General features: G+C 44.4%; 1 protein-coding gene across 3 annotated transcripts in view; it reads left to right on the top strand.

Moving 5' to 3' along the window:
• The window catches only part of GRIP2 (glutamate receptor interacting protein 2), a 294431-nt gene that overhangs the window by 201484 nt on the left and 66313 nt on the right, over positions 1-26634 (top strand). The window contains exon 1 of one of the 3 annotated variants that reach the window (XM_052777591.1): positions 3448-4099. The exons of the other annotated variants lie outside the window; for them this stretch is intronic. Coding sequence (XP_052633551.1) covers positions 4060-4099 — 40 coding nt within the window. The 5' untranslated portion in view covers positions 3448-4059. Of the gene's footprint in view, positions 1-3447; positions 4100-26634 lie in introns of those variants that run through there. 3 annotated transcript variants of the gene reach the window in all.

The raw sequence follows: 26634 nt of genomic DNA, 5'->3' as shown, positions 1-26634 counted from the left end.
GACAATGTAAAATCTTAATTTAAGATCTGAATTTAAAAGAAATAAAAAGCATCTGCGTCAGTCTCTTCTGTACCTTCCCTAACCCAAAGCAATTTCTGTTGCTATTAATATGATTTTTATATGCGGTTAGAACTTTGGTGTTTCTCTGTGCACTGTAAGTGTGTGTGGTTGGCTGTTTTTCCTCATCATTTTCCTGTGGCTGACTGTTCATTACATTCATTCAGCTGTCTTCAGAGAGTCTCCTGAGACTTCCTAATGCGGAGTGATGTAAGATCCTCTCCATGTTCTCCCAGGCTCAGAGCATGTTCAATGCTAAATGGTCCATTTCAGGATCTTGCTGGAGTGTTCCACAGTCCTGTGACTTCTGACGAGGATGCTTTTGGATGTGGTTAAATAAGTAATGGTTTAAATCGCAGGAACAAATACCCATCAAGCAGTAGACTAAATCATTGATATTCTGAATAGCCTGTGATCTTCCCTCTGCCGTCCTCCCTGTCTTGTTTGCATGAAAGCGTATTCTGTAAATGTCATCCCAACCAATTTAGGCCATGTAAGGTTTGCAGCTTCACTCCCACCAAGGTTCTGGGAGGATTTGTAAGTTAGCTCTGGGGAAAGATATATTAAGTTCAAGAGCAGGACAGTATGTGTTGGGTACAAGAAATGATAAACTAAGTGCTAGTATGTGTGTGCGTGTAAGGGTAGCTACTCCTTACTTACAAGAAAAGAATTTTGTTCAAAGGTCAGCCTGTTCCTGAGATGATTAAATACGCTTTTGTTTAGACTGGTGGCCTATTGACTAGTATCGCCTCTTTAGTTGTGTAGATGAAAGCCAAGAGCCAGTGCGGATGGATGTTTGCAATAGGGACCACCCAAAAGCTGTTCTAGCCATGGACTGTCCTCAGCCCCTGCTGTCTTTCAGCTCAGCATTTTATACTGAAGAGGGGGCCCAAGAAAGCATTCCCTACACCCTCTTTAGTCCTAGGGTGGTAATAGGAGATCAGTATATGCCAAGAAAGCAGAACTGAGATTTTTTTTTTTCCTTTTTCATGTGGAAAGACTTTTTTAACATCCTCCCTGGTGCCCCCCCCCCCCCCCCCCCCCCCGCAAATTAACTTCTTTTTCCAATAGGCATAGCGCGTGGGTAAAAACCAAACATCATTAGCCAGAATGAGGCTTGCATGTAGTTGATGTTGCCAGAGCATTTTTGGATAGCTGCTAATTCCGAGCACACAAGCATAAAGTTAATGTCAAGAGGTACAGGAGAATGTACAGACTGTTCATGAAAAATCAAAGCTCTACATGCTGTTCCTTGAGTTTATCAAGCCATAGTTTAGGTTGATGCCTCACGCTTTTTTATGACACCTATATATTTTGATGTCATAACGTGTCTTTTGGGGCTGCCTAATTTTGTTGGTGTGTGCCATGTACCCTTTTCCTTCCCCATTAGAAACTCAAGCTGTTCACTTCAACTGGTTTTAATATAGTGCCACCTGAAACATGAAGAAAGTGTTCTGTTTATGGGTTTTGGCCAGAAACCATAGAGTAAACATCTCTATTCTCTACAGGCTCCTGGTGCACTGGGCTCTTGCCAACCAGCTCAACAAATGCCACAAAAAATTCTGGGTTTGAAATGCCAAAAAGCCTCTTCTTTTTCCGCCAATAGCAGCAAAATGGGGCAGCTCCATCCAGTTCTTGCCCACAAAACCAAGCAGCTTCAACTGTGTAGTAGACCTGCCCTCTCATACCCTTTCTCAATACAGCAGATATTCTGGGAAGAATTTTATGGTGGCATAAACATAAATGATTGCTTTCAGCTTTTCTTTAAAACATCCTATTGGAGATGTCCATTTCATGGCATCCAAAGCAGTGGGCTATTCTCAAATTAGCAGCTTCTTGTTGAATTTGTGGTGCAACTGGAGATGTTTTTTTCCTTTAAGATGAGATTTCTCTGCAGCAAAAGCATTAATAGCTGTGTGAAAAGATTTCTAATTACGAATTTCAGCTCAATTACTAATTAAGTCTATTGTCAGACTGAACAACTTCTTAAAAACAAATTATGGACCAAAATATCTCTTTTGTAAGTAGGATTTTCTTACTTAGTAATTTTATTGCTTTTGTATAAGTTGTCTGCATGTGAAACAGCTGAGTTCAAACCAAAATAGAGATGTTGCTGCATTTCAATCCAAGCAAGAACTCTGATGTTAGCCTGAAACCCAGTTCTCCTTCTCCACATGGGCCACACAGAGTTAGGGTCCCTAGGCCTGCAAAATTTCCTGCTGGCACATCCAGATGTGTTCAGGCCCTTTTGATTTATGCTGATTTGTCTCCAGTGGAAACAAGACTTAACCCTGCTGCCCCTCCACGAGCATCCTTCTAAATTTGTAACCTCTTGACTACTTTCAGCCAGATCTAGTAGGAGTTCCAAACATGACTGGACCCTTATACAAAACTGTAGATGGCTTTTGTGCCTTTGTGCCTCAGACCATGCTTGTCTTGCTCTCTCTTCACCATTCGTGGCTATAACCTCGCTGTTATAGATGATACTGGTTCCCAAGGGAATACAGTGACTATGGAGAAAACTGCCTTTTGGGTGTAAGCTGTGGGCTGGTTGGTACAAACAGGGTTTGTGTCTCACAGCTCGACTGAAATGGGGACCTGCATGGTGCTGCAGGTGGGATGTGAGCCCTGCGCACACCCTTGCTGCCTTCCCTGCTGCATACCCCAGGGCTGGGACTGTAGCATCACCCTCATGCTCTGTATCTCCAACACAAGTCAGCATACTTTATTTTTCATTTTAATAGCAAAGGCAGCAGAGACTGGTTTATTACAACAATTTCTTTCTAGTCCAGTACCCTATCTCCACCCACGGTGGAGGACCAGCTGTTTTGGGGGAAGCCATGAAGCATGCTGTGCTGGAGGGCAGGACTCCCTGTGACCCAGCCGGTGACCAGCATTGCCCCCAAAGCCTCCCCTCGCTGCAGTCCATTGCTCACCTGAATCCTAGCACAGGACTCGCATGCGTTTTGCCGGTGCTGGTTCCTCTGCCCTTCCTAAGAAAGGGTTAAACGGAGTTTTCAGAAAACGCTGTAGGCAGGACACAAGACTGCAGCTTCAATACTCCCTTACAAGCACTGTGTGTGTGTTTGGGAAGCAGTGTAATGCTTTGACAGCAGCTTGACATTGCCTTGAAAGGTGCTGGAGGCTCTGCAAGCACTTGCCAAGAGGGGGTGGGGGAAAGGAAAGTGTGTCAGGCAATACTGCAGTCGCAGCCTCTTCTTGTGCTCAGCCCCGCTGCTGCTGCTGCTGCTGCAACTTAGAGGTTTGTGCGAAGCTCCGCTGCCGGCCAACTTCTGCAGCTGGCACCGAGCACAGCGCGGAGGGCAACCGTACCTCTGCCGCAGCACCGGCTGCTCGTGTTTTCTTTAATTTATTCCTTTTTTTCTTTTTTTTCCACCCCCCTGCCTGAAAACCCCGTGACAGCCACAGAAGGGTTCAGGCAGGAAAGGGCCAGCACATCTCAATGGGATGATGTCCGCTCTCAACCGGTGGGGTGCGAGGTGGAATACCGCTGGGAATGAAGTGCACGCTCGACATTTGCTGCATCTGCCGGAGAGTCAGGGTTCAGTGGCTGCCTCCCCTTCAACCAGCTGTTCCGCTTAATCACTGCGCTTCTAACTTTTGCTTTGCAATGCCTGATGGCCAGTCGAGCCGAGAGAGCTAGCACGGGATTTTTAGGACCGGCTAAAAAAACCTATACCCTTCGTTTTCGTATTTCTACACAGGACTGGCGAGTCACACGTTAAACAGCCATTTAAAGACATTTCTTTCTAACGGATTGCCACATTTTTGAGTCCTTGCACGCTGGAGTGCCCAGGACAATTTCTTTTTGATTTTCCTGCTGTGAAGCGAGGAGCAGCGTGTGCGTTGCAGCCCTGCTCGGCTGTGGGAGGCAGCCTGAAAGTGAGCCTGAGCTGGCTGGAAAGTGATTCCAGTGCAGGCAGGGAGAGAGAAAGGAGCGGCTGTTGCAATAGTTGAATGATTTGATAGATAACAGCAGACATGCTTTGTGGACTGAAAAAGGATTTGCAGTCAGACTTTGGTGAGTGAGCCTGTCCGTATTTTTTTTTTTTTCCTCCTCGTCCAGTAGTTTACTTTTGTTTACTCTGATTTCCTTTAACCACTTTAAATATCATTAACAATTTCATGTGCTACTTTGAAGGGGGTTTTACAAATCCAAACCGTTGCATACAAACTGTGACTTAATTGCTTTGATTTGCAAAATATCTCTCTGCTTCTCTGGATAGAATTTCTCCCTGTGACCACTGGAGAGTACCCTTCAGGCTGCCTCCCTCCTTCCCCTTCTCCAGCTGGAAGATTGGCAGACACAGGGGCTGTTCTTAAGGCACCCCAGTTATTGCGGAGCCTTTACAGCTAGTGGGTTTTTTGTGGTTTTTTTTGTTTGTTTGTTTTTTGTTTTTTTTTTTTAAAAACCCCAAACCCTAAATGTAGCTTTTTTATTTTTCAAAATCACAGTGTGAATGGGCTGGTCATTCAGCAATGGTGAATAGAGGGCTGGGGGTAGGACAGGGGTAAGGGACTCTGCCATCGCTCCCACCTCCAGTGTAATCTACTACTACCTTGTCTTAATAAATATTTCAGCTCCTGCTAGACATCTGTCATTTCAATGAGCTGCTAACCCCTGTTTTAGAAACCTGGGGTGAGCAATTCACTCTTACTGTGGAGTATAAAAAAAATCCATTTCATTTCTGCAAAGGAGTGGGTAGATGAGTGTTGAAGGGCACTTTTACAAAGGGCACAGTCACCGAATCCTGGCCCCAGTCTTTCCAGGATGGATAGGGTCTAATATTTCTAACTGGGTGCAATATTCAGGTACTTTGTTGCATGCTGTAGCTCTGCTTGTTGCAGCTAAATATACTGCATGGAGCATGCCCTTCTGCTCTGATGCAAGCATTTCCCTTCTGAAAGCAGACATTGGAATTGGAAGTATAGAGGTAATTCATGGTTTTTGAATCATTTTACATTGCCTGAAGTGATATAGTGGGACTGACTTTGTTCTCTCCTTGGCCTCAAGATGCCCTAAAGCATAAACCTAACTTTAGAAAATTTTTTTCCCTCCCTAAATCTGAGGGGTAAAATAAACCAGGTGTAAAGCAGCTTAGCCTGGCTGTGTTGCCTAATCCCATGGATGGTGACTGGATGCAACGTCCACTTACTGTAGCAGCACAGTAAGGAGCAGTTTGGGGGCTGGGGCTTATTCTGAAGGTGTCTGAGACATGGCGATGAGTCCTGGTAGGCAGAGGGTGCCTGGGCGCGTGATTTAACAGGGCAGGAATGCAGGCGTTCCATGAAAAGATCAAAAGACAACTTGGCAGGAGCTCCCATTGCTCTTGGGGCTGAGCCACAAGCTGGGCCCCTAGCTCAGAGGTGGCTGATACCAGCTGTGCTGGAGGAGTCTCCTGGATGCCACCAGCCACAGGGAGGATCATTCATCCAGTTCCTCCAACATGTCACCAGAGGCATCTGGTGCTTCATACGTGCGAGTCCCGATGATTGCTGTGTTGCTGCAAATGGCGATGTTGTCTGGGTGTTGGGTGATCAAATGAGAAATATTCCTGATCTCAGCTCCAAACCTTTCTTGGAGAACCTTGGGTCGATATTGTGCCTAGCTCCGTCATGTACAAGGGAATAGCTCAGTTGCTGAGCTGTTAAGGAAGCCTTCTTCACGCTGGTATCAGACACTTACAGCTTGTGCTGGTGGTGCTCCTGAGGACCAAGGGTGTGCTTTCATCATCCAGTAGGTACTGTTTTCCTCAGCATCCCACAGATGAGGCCATCCTTTGCACCAGCCACAGAGCAAAGACAGAGAGAGGGGTGGGCAACCATCTCATTTCATGTCTGCCATCCCTTTTCTTCTTAGATATTTTAGTGCACAAAGAAGAATCTTTGAGGGGGGGGATCTATTACAATGCATTGGGTTTGGCTTTGCTGACGCGTAAGGGAGCTCTCTTTTGGTCACTCTGCTCGGTTCTTAATGTGGTTTTTCTCCTCGTAACCTGGCTTTTTCATGAGACTCATCTCCTCATCTGAAAATCATCCGAGATGGAAGAAATAAAGTGATTTGCTATCGTATCACTCATTTTAGCATTTTAAGTGTGATAGGGAAAACCAGAAACCAGATGGATTGTTTCAAAGAGGCATCCAAATGTTTCAGAAGTGCTTCCTGGGCCTGCCACCATTAGGGTCTTGGTTATTTCTTTCCTCCAGCCACTCTCAAAAGTTTTCTGATGGGACATTTTAATAATACAGAGCTTTTCTTTGTCCTTCAGAATGGAAGGGTCAGAAAATGCAAACTAGCGGTGATGTTTTATGGAAGGTGGGGGAAGCGTTTATCTTCTGGCTAGAGCAAGCTTGTGTGTGGATCTGCTGATACTAGTGTGATAGTGTGTTTCCACAAGAGACCTTGCAATCTTGCAACTGGAGGACTTCCCTGAAATGCTTTATGGCCTTTCTGAAGTCCAGGAAGACCCTATATGTTTTGCTCTAGCAAACTTCATGTTCAGTTAGTCCTTACTGCAGGATCACTGTAGGAGTGGGCAGAACAACAGAGCTCATTGAATCTCCTTCATGCTGCTCCAAGTGACCAGCTGTGAGGATTCCATTGCAAACCAGCCCAAGTTAAATGGTTAATTGACTACAGCACAGGCAACTTCAGAAGACCCTTTGTATTTCAGATATGTGCATTTGGGTGACTTCACTATTTTTTATTTTTTTAAAATATGGTTTGTGTAGAAGGTAAAGGAAAAATAAAGTTAGTAGATGAGGATGTTCAGTGCTTTTCTGTTTGGGTTTGTTGTTTGGTTTTAGGGGGTTTTTTTTTGCCATTAGAAGCCATGCTTTTAGTGTGAGATGGACTCTCTGCAGGTCAAGGAGAGCAGTACACATTTCCTGTGCCTTCTTCCTGACCAGCAAGCTGCACCCTTTATCTGCAGGGTGGGAATGGCCAGGAAAAGACTTGTTAATAGATCTCTGCCCCTTCCTGCTTGCTTGTTTTCAGGGCTTGAGCTACCCTGTTCTGTGCTGTTCTCTCTCTGCAATAGCCCCAGATCTTCCCAGCCTGCCAAATAGGCAGGGGGAGAAGTAGAGAAAAAAATATCTGAAAGGGATAGAAAAATAACATGAGGAGCTAGAATAAGACAGGAGGAAATCTTCATAGACAAATCTCCTAGGAAGAAAGATTTTATCTTTCTTATTGAAGAATTTATCACGATAGTGCTATTTAATATAACTCCTGCTCGTCAAGATGCTTACGTCACTTGTCAGCTTTGCCTCAGTTACAGCAAAATGAAAGATTAAGAGAAAAAGGAACGGAGTGGGGGGGTGGGGAGGGTGGTGTACCAAGACAAACATCCCTGGGTCTGGAGCTGAACCACAGTGATCTTAATTTCCTTCAGCTGAAACTGGGCAGAGAGAGTTTGGGCCATTCCTCTGCCCTGAGCTAGTATCAGCCATACCTATGTTATCGTCCATCCACCTTCCCTTTGAATACATCCATGCTGGAAACACCACATCAGCTCAAATTCATTCACTAGACTTAAGGAAAAGCTTTCTGCATCTGCAATTTTGGTGCCATTGCTTCCTGTCCTAACACAGATGACGGATTACTCCTTCCCTCTGTGCATCACTCTTCTGGATGTCTGAAGTCAGCAATAACACTTTCTCCTCCCTCCCTTCTCTTTAGCGTAGACGACTCATTCCTCCCCACAGTCTCAGAAGTTTTGGTTTTCTAGATGTCTGACCAGACTGCACTGATTCAATCTGAATGAACTCCAGCTGGACCATATCTTTCTTGAACTGTGGTACCCAAACCTGGGCACTGCATTCAATCTGAGACTTTTGTCAGTGCTGAGTAAAATGACAGGATGATTTCACAGACCTTGCAAAAACTATACACACCTTGATACATACCAGGGTGTTAGCTTTTCCGGCACATGACATGGCACTATGGAATTACGTTTGGTTTGCAGTCCACAGTATCTGAAGAGTCCTTCCTCAACTGTCACTTAGATAGTTTTTCCCCATCCTTTATTCATTTGATTATTCCTGCCCAGGTCTAGTAGCTTGTGTGCACCTCTACTGAATTGTATATTTGTTTTTTCATACATGTATGAATCATTTTGGATTCAAAATTTACTTCCCAGCCTGCTTCCAGTCTCTCATAGTTGGTGGCTGTCAGTAAACTCAGTAAAGAGCAATCTCTCTGCAATCATCCAGGTCATTTAATGAAAACCTGGAGTCTTACCAGAGTGGAGATGGGCCCCCATAGAACTTCATTTAATACATCCGTCCCTTCTGATTGTGAATAACTGATGAATTTTCTCAGTGTGTGGTTTTCCAATCAGTTTTGCATACACTTCATAATCATCTGTATCCTGCTTCCCAAACATACTTACAAAAATAGCATGTGAAACAGTGTCAGAAGCATTTCTAAAACTGAGATATAACAGCTTGCATTTTCTGTCTATCCAGAAATGTTGCTCTGTCATAGAAAGAAGTTGAGCGGGCATGACTTATTTGTGGTAGATCCAGGTTTGCAGTTAGTCCTCCTCATCGTCTTTTAACAGCTCACACACAGATGGTCAGTTCCAGGAACTGAAAGAGGAGGTGATGGATTTGTCATTCTCTCACCCCTGCTTGCATATCACTTCTATTTGTTTTGTTTTATTTTCAAGATGAACATTGCATTTTGCTCTTCTGCAGTCTTTTGATGGCTTACCCATCCTCCATAAGGTCTTAAGGATACCTGCTGATGGCTTTAGGACTTTGTTGGCCAGGTCTCTAAAGTTTTGTTGACTACATTAAGTATAAATGAGCTGATCTACACAGTGGAAATGAGTCCTTGCTCTTTTCTAGAGATGACCCATTCCACCAAAATTGCTTTTTATAGAAGAAAAAAGACTAAAGTAATTTTCTACAACTTTTCATGGCCTATAGAAATGAATTATCTTTTTATTCAGTTTTTCCCATCCTGTATGGAGGTTACAGAGGTTTTCCTCTTAAAAGGTTGTACTCATGCACATCTCATTAGTACACATTTGTTAGTAGAAGGATGTTTTTCAACGCAAAGGCCAGGCAGATTTAATAAAAATGTCAGTCCAGAGAGTCAGTTGAACAGCTGCTATTGAGGTTTCTTCTCCAGCACTAATGGTTGGAGTCCAGTTTCCAGCCCAGATGTTTACCTCCCTGCCAACCAGCTTAAGAAAATGTCATTACCCCTGCAAGAGGTGCACTCTGGCTTTGAGTGACCCATAGTAGGGAACTGAATTTCATGTGGTGTTAAGTCTTGCTTTTGCCTTTATGTTGAGGTTCATTATTCTTTATAACATTTGTTCTGTTTTGTTAATCCATATAAGCCAAGGATAACCACACTGCCAAAGTGTTTGCATATGTTAGGGCATGTAGGATTTGATTTATTTTGAAAATGGACTGTTAAAATTGATACTTGTATGTGGATGCCAATGTTTATTGCTTGTGATATTATCTGCTTAACTCAAGGATAGAAATAATATGCAATTTTACCCAGAAGGTCAGAAAAAGGTGTTGGGCAACTTGGAGGGAATGGTGCCTATGCTTTTGTGTTTAGGCATGTGTAGGTGTGGCAAACAAAAGAAACAATTAAAGCTAACAAGTAATAATAATCAGAAAGAGGTGTTGGCGCAGAACTGGAGGGGAGAAAGTAGAGCAAAAATAGATATTTAGCAATGTTCATCAATTGACAATTGAATGCTACCAGGCATAAGAACATTTAAGGCTTTTTTCAGCTGTCAGTTCAGCTACTGCATAATTTTTAGAATGTGAGTAATCCCATCAGGGTATGCATGGTCTTAAGTCTTGATAGGATAGGACCCCCAGGTCATTGTATGGCTGTCTATTCAAGGTGGCAGAATACAGTTTCAAGACAAGCGTGCTTAAGTGGGAGTTAGGAAATTCTGTTTCTGTGACAGTCTGACTGCCAGTCTGCTTCTGATTTTTTTTTTAATATTATTATTATTATTCCGTTCATAGCAAAAAAACCCCTACTAACCAAGCTTGATGTTCTCAGCTGCCAAATTTATTAATCTGTGGATTTACAAATCAGTCTGTTAACTTTAGGGACGTGCAGAATCACATAGGACAAAGAATTTCTCTCCTTCCATTTCTAACAATTGCCATCCCCAATTTTTTTATTTCAATGAAAGTTTTTTTTTTTTTTCCTTTGACCGTGTGTTTTTGTTCAAGGATCTGATAATTACATGCTTGGAGATGATGGCTTTTCAAAAGCATCTTTCCCAGCAATTTTCAACTGGAGATGTGGATAAAAATATCTCCCCAGTTTTTTATCAGAAATGTTTTCAGTAATGTGCAATTATGAGCTCTGCCTTCATTCAATTCATCCTGGAAGAATTTGCTTCACAGGGAAATTCGTTTCCTAGCTGTTGTAGATGCCAGCATAGTTGGCAGCTGCAGGTTTTTGTGGGGAGGAGGGAAAAAAAGGCCCAGAAATGAAAATTGCTGTGAAGTAAATTGGTCCCAACACCTGGAAACCATGAAAGGATGGAATATCATACTTTTTGTTAAATCATTGTTAAACTGCTTTGCATGTCAGTCCCAAAATGGCCTTGTAAATTATTTAGGGTAGCTGAGAGATGAAGAGATGATCCCACTTAATCGTGCCTCACAACTGATCTGTTTCTTATTGTGCAGGTTCATGAAATCATGTTAGAAAGGTGGAAGGGTTGTGGTTTCTTCCCAGCAGTACTTTAGCTTCCAATCTCAATGTATAATTAACACTTGCGTGGTATATCCTAATGAAGCTGTAAGTTAGGATCTGGCTCGGGTTTGGGGAGAGCAATGCTGGCGTTAAGGCGAGAAGGGCTGTGGAGCAGTTGCAAAGAGAATAAATATGCTTTTGTCCTGGAAGTCAGGAACTTGTGCTGGTAAGAGTAAGATCTGGCTCCCTGCTGCTCTGATCTATGGATGAAAATGGGACTTGCTGCATCCTTCTGCTTCATTGCATCCTCCTCTTTCCCAAAGGAGGGAGGTAGGTCCCCGATCTGGTGTCTGCTGCTGTTTTGGAAGTCATACGCCAAGTTGTTTGCAGCTATTGAGCAAACTGGCTTGCTCGATGTCCCAAATAACTCTTCCCTCCCAGCTTCTGCTCCCTCCGCCGAGCCCTCTTGGTGCCTTCCCTAGAGCCCGCAGGTCCAGCACACCCATCCCCTGCCCTGTGGGAGCTCTCACCATAGCGAGGGTAGGACGGCACAGCTCCAGTGAGCTGCTTTTCCCAGCCAAATAGCCGAGCTAAGTCATGGATCTGCTCCTCTGTCTTTGAGTAACCATGTGCGTGACCATACGAATGATGAAGGTCTCAGTCCAACCTCTAACAGGTCCCCACTGTTGTGCCGGCAGCCTCAGTGGAGTTGTCCCAGCAATACATCTGCTTCTCCATGAGGTCTCAGTGGAGAACCCCTCCTTTCCCACTGTCAGTACGATGGCTGTATGGGGTCTTTACTGCAGTGAATGGTTCAGCCTGAAATGTGAGGGATGTGGCCTGCTCCTGCCCGAGTGATTTATAGAGGATAATTTCTTTGTGGAATGCAGCGCCGTTTGGGTAGGATTAAACTCTTGGCATAAGATGAATGTACGTGTTTTGCTAAAGGTTTCTTTTTCAATAATGTAATGCATTTCCCATGTAACGTACTGTGTAAACAGATCGTGTTCCTTCCTGCCACGAAACGCTGCGCTCTGTTGCTCATGCTGCAAGGGTGTCTCAAACCTGCAGCCCAGCAGCCCTCCAGGCGGGGCAGGTGCACCTCTGCGCAGATTCTCTGCAGGTTTATCCTCAGCTGACTCCTCTGCAGCATGCAATGAAGCCATGCATGGGGATCCAAGTGTGTGTGTGTGTGTGTGTGAGTGAAGTGGGAATGGACTAGATGGGGTCCTGGGATAGAGCCACAGAGATATGCCTGAAATCCAGAGAAATCAGTGGGAAGATGCTCAGGTGCATATAGATCTGGATCAAACAGCCCAGGTGACTTGTAAACCTTGTACCTGTGGAGTTAAAATCAGGGTGAAGTTAGAAGAGCTCTGAGACAGAGGGCACATCCCTCATTGCTTCCTATTTTCCTCCAAAACCAGGTTTCACACTGTGGTCCATTGCTCCCTTGCCTTCCCTTTCTGTATAGCACGTGGATCTTTTCCCTGCCATCCCTCCCCACTTGCGGCTGTAGCTGGGGTGTGCGAGGCGACTGCTGCTGTCAGCGTGGTGGCAAATGTCACCCAGCTCCAGGCTGGCTCCAGGGACAGTCCAGATAGCTGCTGTGGTTTGTGAGGCTGGGCACAAGGCATGGGACAACAGAGAGAAGTTTGTTATTAATAATAATAACAACTTAAAAAAAGAATCAAGGCAACTCCCCTTCCCCCTTGTGTTTCAATTTACCACCTACCTTCCCACTCAAGCAAGCTCGGCAGAGGGACCCCATCACTTAGAGGGGAGATAAGTGTTCACCTTGCAGGAAACGGGAAACAAAGCATTTTGGAGGCTGCAGTGGAGGTGAGCGAGTGAAGCTCTGCCACTGGCTTTCTCTCCTTTGTAAAAGTCCCTTTATCATTCAGCAGCCGACTCAAGCAGTACCATGAGCTATAATAGGCAATTAACTCCTAGCAGATTTATGTGACACTGCATTTTATAAGCAAACAATCACGTGTGTTTAATCATTAAATGGATCTCCTGTATCTAACATTCATGGAGCTGATCTCTCTCATCTCCCTGTGCACACACTCAGCTCTCTTGCGCCAGTTTAGACCCATAGACATTCATACTTGTGCACGACTGGTGGAAATATATTACTTGGCAGCTGACTTTGGTTCTGGCAGGCAGTGGTAAAAGGTAAGTACTTGGCAATATCTGCTCTCGGAGCCATCCAGACTCCATCTAGAGGTTAGCAGGGTGGGAATGGGAGATGCCTGGTGTGGGGATGTTCCCCCCACTAACCCTGAGGACCCTCGGTGTGGTGAGGGGCTGGGCAGGCACCTGCACAGCACCCTGCTGAATGTGTGCATCCAGTGATTGCAGCGTTCCCCAGACTTCTTGAGGTTTGGCAAGTAGTTAGTTTTAGTATTCGTAGTTAATTTTAGATATACCTGCACACGCTGCTCTTCCACACATCTATTACACACTCAACAGAACCTGCTGGTTTTAATTTTTATTAACACAAGTGCCTTGTTGAATCAAAATTAAGTGGGTATTTGGGAAGCATAATGTGAAGCATTACACTTAATGGTCTGTGTTCCTGAGTAGAGAAAGGCTGTCACAGGAGTCTCCTCTCTTCCTAAGACTCTGCAGTCTTTAGCTAAACCTGAACTTTCCCCGAGTTCATTGCTACTTCCTATCCCCCGTAAGCTGGAAAACTATCAGCTGTGTCTTTTCAGGTGTGTGTTGCATCTTTTCAGACATATGCCATTATTCAGTGTCCTGGTTTCAGCTGGAATAAAGTTAATTTTCTTCCTAGTAGCTGGTATAGTGCTGTTTCGGATTTAGTATGAGAATAATGTTGATAACACACTGATGTTTTCAGCTGTTGCTAAACAGTGTTTATACTAAGTCAAGAACTTTTCAGCTTCTCATACTGCCCTGCCAGTGGAGGCTGGCAGTGCACAAGAAGCTGGTAGAAGACACAGCAAGGACAGCTGACCTAAAGGTGTATTCCATACCATATGACATCATTCGCAGTGTATAAACTGGGGGGAGTTGGCCAGGGGACAGCGCACCTTGGGGATTGGCTGGGCATCAGTCAGCAGGGCAGGTGGTGAGCAATTGTATTGTGCATCACTTGTTTTGTATATTCTATTATTATTTTCATTACTTCCCCTTCCTTTTCTGTCCTATTAAACTGTCTTTATCTCAACCCACGAGTTTTACTTTTTTCTTTCCTCATTCTCTCCCTCATCCCACTGGCGTGGGGGGAGTGAGCGAGTGGCTGCGTGGTGCTTAATTGCTGGCTGGGGGTTAAACCACGACGTTCAGATATAAACATGCTGGGCCTTGGGTTGCAGTGTGTGGGGAGAAAGCCGGTCTGTGGGGTGCAGGTGGAGCTGCGCTGCTGGGGGCTGCTCAACCCTGCCCTGGGGGGGCCTTCTGCACTTCTGCCCTGTCTCATCCAGGTTCAACTTCATCCCCTTCTTTGTTCAAAGGGCAAGCAAGTATCTGCCTAGGGCAATACAAAAATGACTTTTCCCCAGTCCTGGGCATGAGTCTGCCATGAGCCAGTCTCTCTGCCTTTTTGTGATGCTCAGGAGAGCCCAGGCTCTCACCAACTTGCGACTGCTGTTTTAACCAGTGTCCCTGTTCCCTAGCCTGTGGTTCCTGTGGCTGGCACCCCGCTCCTGGCTAATCCTTTGGCTGCGATGATTTTGGATTTTAAACATATAAAGGAACACAAAGGGAAAATTAACCCACAGAACTGTGGGGCTTGAATTCTGCACAGAGCAGGATTTCCATGTGAAAATCCCAAGGCTGTCCCTGTTTGCTCACAGGTACTCACAAGAGTGAGCAATTTGTTCTGATTTTCACCATGAGTTTCCACACCTTTTGGGAATTCTTGCACTGGCTGTAGTTGAGACTGGGTTCTCTGCCTGCTTTGCATCAACCATGCAACGTGAAGCAACTGGAAACCAGCATAATGGTTTGCATGAAGGCAGCTACATAAAACAGCTGGAGTGCATTAATAACTGCTGGAGCGGGGTCTTATCCATCTTTCATACTAAACAGATGTTTGCTTTCATCACGGTGGTGCTGTGCTGATCTTTGGACACCAGCCTGTTTGGAGGATGGGATGTCGGCAGACCCTGCAGCCAAGGCAAGGCTTGATGGGAAGCAAGAAATGGGGCAGAAACAGGAGCAGGGCTTGTTGGAAGCAAGATTTAATAGGCAATTCAGGCAAATTTTTAACAGCTGGTTTGATGGGGTCAGACCGCACCAGTTCCAACATCAAATAACTTTGAGCTTTGAAACTTTCTTATTTCATCTTGTTGTCCTGCTAAATCTGATATTTCCTTGCTCTTTGATTTCTCTCCTTCTCCCTCCCTCCCTTAATTTTAAGCAAGGCTCTTGCTTAAACTTTCTTTAGTCTTTCAACCATAAGCTTATTCCATCTCTCACACAGCTCCTGTGAATCCTTCTGACACAGTCAAGGATAAAAGCACCCGAGCCGCATACATGGGCCATTGCATAATAGATGGTTTGTGTGTCAGAGACTAAAATCTACATATGTTTAGATCAGTCATAAAGTGGGAACATCTGTATATATTCATATATAATGGCTTTTACCACATGAATGAATAATCCAACTCCCACGATTTGATATTTACTTTTTTTGAAACATTGCTACTTAGCTAAACACTGAGGGGAGAATCACATTTATGGGAATTAAGTCTTAGTAAGGTTTAGCAGAGCTTCACGGATAAGCTGGAAACAAGTCTAAATGGGGTGCCGGAAATCTTTCTTTTAAAATAGTTAATACTGTCTGGAACTTCTTCCTTATTTTTTGGCTCCCACTGGTTTTTAAGCACTTTGCATCAGAATGCAGGGCATATCCAGGATAAAGCACCTGATTTGCAACCTACTGCATTGAATGTCTTCTCATATGATGCCATCTTCCAGCAGTACTAGCTGTCTTTGCAGTCCTCATAAAAGGGGTTCCCAAACCTTGGGGGCTGCATTGCGAGTTGGGGGCTTCACCTGGGGGATTGCCTCATTGCAGCGTTGCTGGCAAACCTGGCTGTGAGACACCTTGGTGCACTGGCCCATGGGATGATGGAAAAAGGTGGTGAAGACAGAGATCCCCTGCTTAAAAGAAGGCTGAGGACAGGCTGAGAGAGTTGGGGTTGTTCAGCCTGGAGAAGAGAAGGCTTTGGGCAGACCTTCTAGCAGCCTTCCAGTCCCTAAAGGGGGCCTACAAGAAAGCCAGAGAGGGACTTTTTACAAGGGCAGGTACTGATAGGATAAGGGGTAGTGGCTTTAAACTGAAAGAGGGTAGATTTAGATTGGATGTAAGGAAGTTCTTCACTGTGAGGGTGGTGAGGCACTGGAACAGGTTGCCCAGAGAGGCTGTGGCTGCCCCATCCCTGGCAGTGTTCAAGGCCAGGTTGGATGGGGCTTTGAGCAACCTGGTCTAGTGGAAGGTGTCCCTGCCCATGGCAGGGGGGTTGGAAATAGATGATCTTTAAGGTCCTTTCTGATGCAAATCATTCTATGATTCTGTGACTTGCTACATCAGCTGTCTGCTGGGTCAGGCTGGTTTATTCTCTCCCCACAGTCAGCAAAGACTCTCAGCCTCGCACCAGCTCTGCCCTCGCTATGGCTGGGGCTGAGCACGCACCCGGCTGTAGGCTACTGTTAGCCAGGGTTGTCCTGGTTCACCAGACTGCTCTGCTTTTTCATAGCTCCTTTTGAAGCTGTAGCCTAGTTGAGATGATAAGATCAGTGCAGTAGCAAACAAGGTCATGGACAGCTTTGATATCTCATCTCATAGTTTATTTGACTTTTCTATGCTAGTGCTGATGGCGTCCTTTAGGTTTTATATAAACCTGTTTTCTTGCTTCACCCCTTGATCCCTGGCTCTGCTTTTATTAAATGTTACTGCATTGAAGCGCATCTCTTCTGTTGCCTGATTTGTCTGGTTTTTTTTTATTTTGTTGGTTTTGTTTTCTTGTGGTTTGCATGGATTTTCGTATTGCTGTCGGCGCTGAGATTGATTCACACCACACGTGGACCTGTATCAATCATAGCCACCTCTTGAACTGGCACAGCAAATCTCCCAGATTTGATTCCTCATTTCATTTTCTGGGCCTTTTCCCTGAGCAAGAGCAGACTTGTAATTGGGGCAGAGAGAGGGTGCTAACCTGGACAAGTGGTGGGGTGACCTTCCTTGCAGCAGTCCTGCTGGGCTGCCCTTGCCCACCCCTCGTTAAATCTTGCTGGTGCAGGGGTTGCACATGTCAAACTGATGTTGTTCCTGGAGATCGGCAGGGGAGCAGGATGTGATTCACTGTAGGAAGGGGTTCTCCCCAACTCCTCATCTAAGCAGTTATATTTTCTAGCAGGTTTCCTTAAGATTGCTTTACTACTCTTAGTTGTTTTCCAGATTGCATGCTGTAAGTTTAGCACAGGTGCTAAAATTTTATGTATGCACTTGGGAGCATGTAATTTACTTGTGCAACAGGGGCTCTCTTGGAAGTGCGATAGGAGTAAAACAACAAAAAAAATGTTACAACTGTAGTGAGTCCCTCTTCAAAAGGGATTACCAGGCTGAACGTTGGCATCGTGTCTTGTTGCCACCTCGTCTTCCCTCTCTGCTGAATCCAGTGGGTTTTCCTCTGCCCTATCTACTGCCTGCTACAACAGATTTGCTCTTGGCTATTTCCTGCTGAACTGGGAGAAGTTATCTGGCTGTAGCAAAGCCCAGAAGAAAAAACTATTGTCTCAACCCACTAATTTACAAACTCAAGGATATCCAATGATAGTTTTTGTTACTCCCACTTTTATTTCAAAACTCATGCTCTGTCTCTTTACTTCCTATCTGTGTATATTTTGGGGAGCGGGTATTCCAGTTTTCCTCTGTTTGAGCATCTTTCAGCAGAAAAAGGTAGCTCAGAGAACCTGGGCACTCATTGCTTTTGGCTCTGCTGCAGAAATACTGATGTATCCTCCTGCTTCATTTGAGGTGGGATCTCAAGCTTTGAGCTGGCCAGAATCATAGGAAAGACTTATTATAGACAAAAATGGCCTTTTCACTGAACTGTGATTTTTCTTTTCAGCCAGCTTCAGCCCAAATAGCACCTTCGCTTTTTTTTTTTTAAGACCGGGCTGTTTTCAGCCCGAATGAGCCATTCAAAATCCAGTCTCACCCCCTGCATGATACAGGTCAAAGAACTTAGCCCAGTTTCTGCAAACCATGCTCTGAATCCCCTAAGGGCTGCCAAATGATTTTTAGAAAGATGCCCATCCATCATCACAAGGCACCTGGTAACACAACGTCCAGGAGGTTAATTCTTCTCATTCAGTGGAAAGAGAGGACGTGCACACATTCCAAAATCTAGGATGAATCTCTGCAGCTTTCCTTCCCAAATTCTGGCTCTCTACCTCTCCACTGAAGAGTAATGTGCTCTCCTGCGATGCTCATATACCAGATCTCATTGCCTTCTCCCTTTCTCTTCAGTACAGCACTACCTTGTTCTTCTTAAACTCCTTCCCTCCCTGGGAGGTTAACAACCTGTTGATTTTTGACACTTCTTTTATACGATCTTGGAGGATGGAAGACAACAGGTACTATTTTTAAAGCAAAGATCATAGGGACCAAAAGGGAGTTTGTAAAAGGCAAAATAGGTCAAAGAATTTACTGTTGCTATCACTGCAGCAAATTGATCTCCATTTCAAAAGCTGGAAGTCCTGACTTCTACCTGTTCTGTCATGCCCAAGCTGTTGATTTGTGCTGCATATTCACACCCAGGCTATGCACGAGGGCGCTCAGTTCTTGGCACTGCCAATGGCTCCTGAGTCCTGTCTCCCCATCTCCTCCCTGGACCTCTGTGAGTCCAAGCCCAGCGTTAGGTAAGACAGAAAAAACCCCCAAGACAAAGTATTTTGTAATATGGACATTGATAAATCTTTTTGGCTTTATTGGTACCTCAAAAATAAAAGCTTTTGCCTGGTTGGGTGTGTACATTTTGACAAACCTTCCCAGTTGGGAGGCAGCTTAGTGCCAAACCCTGCGCAGCGAAAGCAATCATGATGGTTTTCATTAAAACAAAGCTTGTTTTTGCTTTTTGACTAATTTCAGGTTTTTAAACAAGCAGGTAATAGTGGCCTCTAGGTTTAGGTGGCACCAGTGGTTTGAGTGCTTAAGTCTAATAAACTGACAGTATTTAATTTCATTTGATTGGAAAGCCACAATAGAGCTGTCTTTTTTATTTGATTTCATTCCACAGCCACTTAGCATAGCATTTGGTGCTTGAAAGAAGGAAAGTCCCCAGGGTTTGGATTCAGCAGGCTGTGTTTCTTATCCATCTCCATATTCAAGAAAAAGTTTGGAGGCTTACATGGAGTTAATAGGGGGAATTGTACTCCCTTGCCAGCTAGGATTTACTGCTGCCTGCTGCATAGATTAATAAACCCAGTTGTATCTAGAGAGGCATTCTTCCCTGGGAATAGTGTTAGACTTTATCGGTCATTTCTCACCATATTACAATTGCTCACTTGGATAACTTTCACGAAAGATCAGTCTGAAAACGTATCTTATTCCTCTTTAATTTTTACTCTTGAAAGGTAGTTTCTTCAGATAACACAATCAGTATATCAGCAATATTTCATCTTTCTAGCTTATTGTTGGATTCTCCCCAGTACAGTCTACACTGCTTAATAAGAGAAATTGCCAGATTGACTGGAAAATGTAACTTTAATAACACCATTTCAGGCACTAGAACTATTGAGAAATAATAATCTCATCGAGTTGGTTTCTGCAGTATTCTTGTCCCTCATGCACAAAATTACCGCATATAATGTGTGTGTGTCTGTGCGTGCAAATGTGACCTGCAAGGGAGGGGTGAGAAACTGCATATTTTCCCCTGCCACTCGGTCGTTCATAAATATAAACTGATGAAGCTGTCTGAAAATGCCTGGGAAGGTGAGAGGGATTGCGGGAAGGGAAGTGTCTCTCCCTTTCCCTCTTTGTTTTTATTCTTTAACACTAGAAATTCAAATCTTGCTGGGGAATGCTTAAGAAAAGTGAACTGGAGAGGGCTCACTGAGTGAAAAGGGACCTTTTTGGTATCTACTTTTTTTGAGGATGCTTTGGAAGAGGTGGATAAAAGTGAGGATGTTTGGGTTTTGTTTGGGAGAAGCTATTTGTGCTGAAGACCCAGCCTATGCTATCCTTCAAGAAGTTCTTAATAAGCCTAACTTAGTGAACAAAAGCATATCTTCACCAGAATGGGGAAAGAATTGTCCCTGATATTTTTAAATTAAAGAAAGAAAAGAAATCACAGGCTACTTCAGAAGAACAACAAAAGCTCCTCTGTGAGCAGAAGAGCATAAGAACATTTATTTTCAACAGTTTTGCATCCAATATCCCTTGTTCTCCTCCCTACCATGCAGAGGAAAATAAGTGGTGAAGCTGGTCTAGAGCTGGTTTACGCAGCAGCTCTTTGCTTTGCTGAGAGCAATAATTTGGGTCTTTTCTACTCAAAACACAGTTTCAATGAAAGTTACAGGACTATAATCCTCTTTCAGGCTGCTCTGTCTCCCCCACAGGTTGATGGATATTAGCCACTGGGTTCCAGAGGTGCAAAGGGACAGTAGATGGACGGATGTACAGGCAGCATGTGAAGTTAATTTTCACAGAAAACTAAGCAAAAAAAAAAAAAAAAAAAAAAGGAGCTGGGTTTAATAAAAAATGCTAGTCACTTTTTCAGGTATTTTTTCTTCCATCTCTCAGTACAGCTTGAGTGGAAATTAAGAACTGCTTCCAGGTCCTCTATCGCACACTCTCTCCGATGCACTGGTTAGATAAATAAAGTTACCTGCACTGGCTTCCAAAGCAATAAGGAGTGACAGACAATGCATTGTAGCAATGTCTCCGGTACATAAAAGACATGACTGTAATGGCAGGTTGACTGCAGATTCTTAAATTGTGTCGTCTTTATTTCTTCCCCTTTTATGCTCTTTTATGGAATGCTATGTATTTAAAGAAAGCATGAGGAGTACCAGATTTTGGCATTGCAAGCTGGGTCCAGCATTCATTCTTATCAGATGGGACTTGGATCAGTCCTTGGGAGGTGTTTAATATCCTGTGAAAGTTGATGTGGGTTAAATCTTTCCAAAGCCCGGCTTCTCTGCAGAGCCAACTTAAATGGGGTTAGTGCACACACACACACACACACAAAGTAGATCATCTGCTTGTCTACTAAATGGTGAAACTCTTCTCATGTCTCCATGAGAAGCAGGAGTCTTCTTCCATCAGTGTTGTGTATCTGCTGAGGGCTTGCAGGGCAGAAAAAATACACTAGTATCCCTTGGAAGCCAACCTGATTGATAACAGAGGCATGTTCTGGCTCATATCTTGGTCTCATAAAGGCTACTGCTATGCAAATAACTGTCTATATAATTTTGGTTGAAAATGGTTGCTTGAAACAAATTGTTCCTTTAAAAGTAATTTTCATTTCTTATTAAAAAGAAAAAAACAGAAGAACAAAGCATGGAGTTTTCTGTTGAACAATAGGCTATTGTATCTTTTATAGATCTGTTTCCTGTGAATAAAGCAGCAGGTGGTTATGATATTATACATGCCTTAGAAGGGTTGGTAGATAAACGAATACAGGCTTTAAAAGAAAAGAAGGGGAGACGTGGAGGGTGTGGGGAGATGAATTCCATGCTGTGTGTATCGGGGAGAGAAAATTAAGAAGTATGACCTCCTCTTGGAATAATGACGAAGTTTGGACAAGTTCTCCCTGGAGTAATGACTGCACAAATAGATGGAGGAGATGCCACAAAAACCTCTGATGGCACAAGTAGCTGCAGTCGGTGGAGCATGTTCCCAGTCCAGGGAAGGGAGCATAGCATCGTTGCAGTGGGGCCAGTGCAGGTACGGGCAGCAGGTTGATAATGCTCTTGGGATGTTTTTTTTCCACCAGAAGTAGCTGGGAAAATAGGAGAAAATTCAGTTGTCATCTCTGGGGCAAGGACTTTGTTCCAGCAAGCGCAGTTGTTGTATGGCATGGCCGTCCTCTCTGGCTGTGCTTTCAGAAAATTTGTGGTAAGAGGAGTTGAAAACATTTCCCCAAGCCCTCATTTGTCTTCTGTGTAACTTATGAATATGTGCTGTGAGGGGGTTTGTTGCCAGCGAAGGGAAAAATATGAGGCTCTTCTTCGCAACAGGCAGCCTCTGCTATTTGTACCACAAATTTGTTGGTACGTGTATTTATGAAATTAGGGAGAGGCTGCTCCCAAAATAACATGGTCCATTCCAGTCTAACCTTGCTGGTTAAGGGGAAAATTTTTTAAAAAATCTTACTGGTGCAAAGGAAGGGAGAAGAATTTCAAAGCCATGCTCAGGTCTGAGTGGCTGCCATGGGAGAGTCACATTAAGGGTGCCCTGCACTGATGGAGGTGGAGAGAAGATCTCTGATGGGCATTGCGTTTTTCACCAGCATACTTCCAAATGTCACACCCCACCTCTTGGAAAATAAAAAGCCAGGAAACACTAGGCCTCTTAAAGTTTGGGTTTGTTTTTTTTTTTGATGCAGTGAGCAAAACAGTCAGTGTCATGACAATGAAATCGTGCTGCAGAATCCTAAAGCAAAAGTGGCATTTTTTTTCTTGTTTTTAGGCACTTCACAGAAGCATGGGCTGTCTTGCCTAAGGATTTAGTGTATTTGTTGCTGGTTACTTGGGCTAGTTTTACGTAGGGCAGGATCATGAACTCTAACTCAGCTTTAGCAGTATTTTAGGAAAAGCAGTCTGGAGATCACTGGCAGATGTTTTTCATCTGTTTGGGTTCTATTTATTTATTTTCTTTCGATTTTCTGATACAGAGCTGGAGCAATGCATTACTGGAGATGGGAAAAGAACTGAACATCTGTACTGGGCTTAATGAACTCAGGTACACATTTTCCAAGGGCCTAAGGAACTTTGGATTTAGTTGAGCAGAAGAAAATTCAAGCCACCTGCTGAGGAAGGCTTGAGGAAGCTGCGAAACAGAGTCTTCATGGAAACAGAGTCTCTTGCCTGAAGCGGAGATGTGGGAGGTGCTCTTAGGCCATGGTGAACTCCGTAACTAAGTAGTTTCAGGAAATCATGCAATCTGTTTGTAACGGTATTCAAAATGAGCTTTTTGTTTTCCTGTCCTAGCCTCTTTAGATCCACTTGTCTCTTGTGTTAGAGGCTAAGTGCTCTGAAGATGGGAGGCCACCGCTGTGCTGCTCTCATGCAGAGCTGACACAGCCAGCTCTGATCTGCTGCGGCGGTGCTAAAATAACCCAAACTGCCCTTAGGGGGATGTGCTGGAGGTTTGGTTGTGTACAGCCTTGCAATCAAACCCAAACCAGTTACTGGTGCATAAAATGCCACCGGGTGTGATGCCATGTGAAGTGTCAGCCTGGGGAGAGGTGGGAAGGATTACGTTACTGTCCTCCTCTAATGATGGTACAGCCCCTGGCCAGGCTGTAGTGGAGGCTGTGTAATTTGGGAGCTAAACACCAATTTGAGATTCAGAACAGCGGGTGTGCATGGATATATCTCTTTTTCCCTCCCCTCCTTCTAGTAATATGACAACTTTTTAAAGGTGATTAGGTGCCTAAAGATACAGATGGATATTTTTGAAGTACATGTCCGTGTCTTCAGGCTCTCAGATATCTTTAAAATCCTGGGCCTTGAAGACTAGCTCCCAGGCAGCTGCAGTTTGAATCATCACTAGCTGCCTGACCCACTCTCACGTACCCAACTGCTCTTTACCTGACTATAGATAAATGCCTTCCTTGACTTACAGAAATAACTCTCCTCAAAATGGATCAAATTGCACTTAGTTTTATTCATTTGGCTTCCTGCTTCCAACCTCGTGCTTTTATTCTAGCAAAAAATACCGGCTTGCCTTAGCGTGGACAGCTTTTGGCTCTTAACGCTGTTTTAGCATTCATTTCTCTAAACAAGGAGTGCAATTACCCTATGGCAAAATAACTGTCTCCAACTGTCTTTTTTCCATTAAACAAATGGGAGGCTTTACCTCTTGGTCTTCCCATAAGATTAATGCACTTTCTCTGCAGGAACTGTCTTAGAGCAATCCAGGAATCTGAACAACGTGCAGACAGCAAGCCTAATTGTCACAGTATCTTATTTAGCCAATGCTGATTTTCATTAAGAGGTGATCTCTGTTAATAACATAGACTAATAACTCTTCTAAATGAAAAAAAAACCCCTTCCTCCCCCCCCCCCCCCCCCCGGCAGGGATAATGAACTCCTAAATCAGTGCTCTTTCTGAGGAAGCTTTTTTTTTTTTTTTTCCATTTTAACAGAGGTTGGCTTGACACCTAACTGATGTCAGGAGATCCTGGTGCCTGTGCTCATATCCCATTGGGAATTTAACTAAGAAAAGTCATGGTGTTATTGAAATTGGTTTTGCTGCTGGTTGCTACAGAGAAAGAATTTGGCCTAGGACATCTCCACTGGCTCTGTGAAAGCTGGGGACTGATGGGGTGTCTCAGAAAGGCAGCAAGTCAACGTTGGTGAGGGTTCCACAAATGGGTCAAACTGTTCAGGAAGCCCAGGGATCACTAGTTTAGAGAAGATGTGGATTTCCTAGGAGTTAAGATTGATTTAAGTGTATGCAGCTGACCCTTGCAAATCAGCCAGCTGGCTGCTAGATGATTAATGGGCCAACAAGCATCTTGGTTAGAGGAGAGACTCCTGTTTGTGCCCTCAGTGAGAAGGCAAGGGTGGGGATGTAAATTCAACCTTACTATTAGACCTAAGAGAATCCACATCAGAGACAGCCATGAGAAATCAGGAAACCAAGTTCTGCTGCTTGTGGAGCAAGTTGTCTTTTCTATCAATGCCCCAGTTCTTAAACCAAAAAAACCAGCAAAACCCAACCCAAAGACACAGATTGGGTCGGCTGCTATCGGGACAGACCATGGGGCCTGGCAGTCAGGGAGGACATTGCACAGATCCACTTCTCCCCATGCCCCCAGTTAACTGGGCTTATTCCCTTCCTTTTTGGATTGCAATTATTGACAGCTGTTACTCCCCTCTCCTTTATTTTCCTCTCCCCTAAAGTACAGGATAGAAGTAGATAATCCCCAAAACATTATGTGGTGAAAAAAGCAGGCAGAAGCGGTGGTGCTGGTGGCAGAGCAGGTGACAGGACATTTTTATGGCCCTGTGGCCATCGCTGGAGCTGAAGTGCCGAATGGTGTGTTATGAAGCAAGTAGCAGAGCTCCAGCTATACAATCCCATGCCAGTTAATCACTGAGAGACTAACCTCTGGGCAGCCCTTGCTCTCCTTGCTGCCGCCAGTGCCCCTCTGGTACTTCCCAGTACAGTCCAGTGAGCGAGGGCAGGCTGGCTGCACCTCGCAGCTGGGGAGCCTGGTTTCTCAGGCAATACATTCCGTGGTGAGCTGCTAAGCCAAGGAATGGGAAAAAACCCCCAACCTGAGTAAAGCAAGAGCAGGCGATGAAACAGTTCAAATGCCCCCTTCACCTTTTTTTTTTTTCTTATTTTTGCTCCCTTGACTCCCTGCTTTGTCTCGTGCACAACAGGGCTCTTCTGGAAACGGATGGTTTCCTACCGAGGCTGAGCCACCTGTTCCGCTCGGGAGGCAGACTGGCTCCGATCTGGGCTGCCTCTTTTGCAGTTGCGGTGTTCCCATGCTGGGCTCTTGCTGCGTGGCTGAGCAGAGTAGCTGCTCCTCGCTGCGCTGACCCAAATCCCGCCTGGGATTTCCCCTGTGGGGCAGGCAGAGGAAGACTGAATGTGCCAATTTTCTTTTATTTGGGTGAAAGTTACTGGAAAATACCTGTATTTTCCTGACCTCTCCCTACGCCTCATCCTTCCTGGGTAAACCTGTGTCACTTTCCGTGCTACCTGTCAAGGGGAGGGTGCCTCTGATGGGGATCTTTAGCTCCTGGGTTGTCTTACCTGGAGACCTGGATGCTACTGGCACAATCTCAATTAAACAGGGACAGCATAAAATGTTACAGTGCCCTGTCTGGACCTGACATATTGCACTAGAGCCACTGAAGTGCCATTGACTACGGGCCCTGCTGAGAGCTGCCATTAACTGTCTGGCAGCAGGGTGGGATATTGGATTTTGCCCTGACCTTCCCTTCTTCCTGCCCCCAGTAGTTCAGCTAAAGCAAGGAGATGTTTTTCCAACTCCTTCATCTGTCAAGTTTGTTTTTGAGGGAATGAGACGGGACTACCTCTTCTTTTTTGTCACTGTTTGAGATGTATACTACTCAACACTGTTGCTGCAGGCTAGGACCTCAATCCATGTGTGTAGGGATAGGGACTCGGGAGCTCTTCTCTCCCTGGTGTTAGTAAGCAAAAACTATCGTCAAAGAACTTACAGGAACTTTTCTATATTGTCATAGATTCCCATGGGATCAATATATGGAAAGCGTTGTGTGCTCAGTTTTATTGAGGGTCTTGTGTACTTGGTGAACTTTTCTGAAAGATTTAGAGTCAGCATTAACACCACTGCTTGAAAATCACCAATTACATAATTTTTTTCTTTGGAATATTTTTGGCCCACTTGGTGTGAGAGAAAAAGCTTGAAAAATACACCTCTAATGGCTCCAGCACTGATTGCTTGCAAAAAGAACCCGCGCAGGCCTAAAGAAAAAAGTTATTTTCCCAATTTTAGGGAGTAGAAAGATTCATGAATTTTCAGTGCTTAGTTTGGCACTGCGATTTGGGCCAACTGAGCAATCAGGCTAGTTACTAGCCTCGCCTCTGAATTGATGCTATGCTAGGCAGGAGAAATGACTAAGAGCACAAAAAGAAGGAATTTCTTTTTTTAAAAAAA

This window comes from Harpia harpyja, chromosome Z, assembly GCF_026419915.1.
Source record: "Harpia harpyja isolate bHarHar1 chromosome Z, bHarHar1 primary haplotype, whole genome shotgun sequence".
Taxonomy (NCBI): Eukaryota; Metazoa; Chordata; class Aves; order Accipitriformes; family Accipitridae; genus Harpia; species Harpia harpyja.
This window is presented reverse-complemented; position numbering and strand designations above follow the sequence as displayed.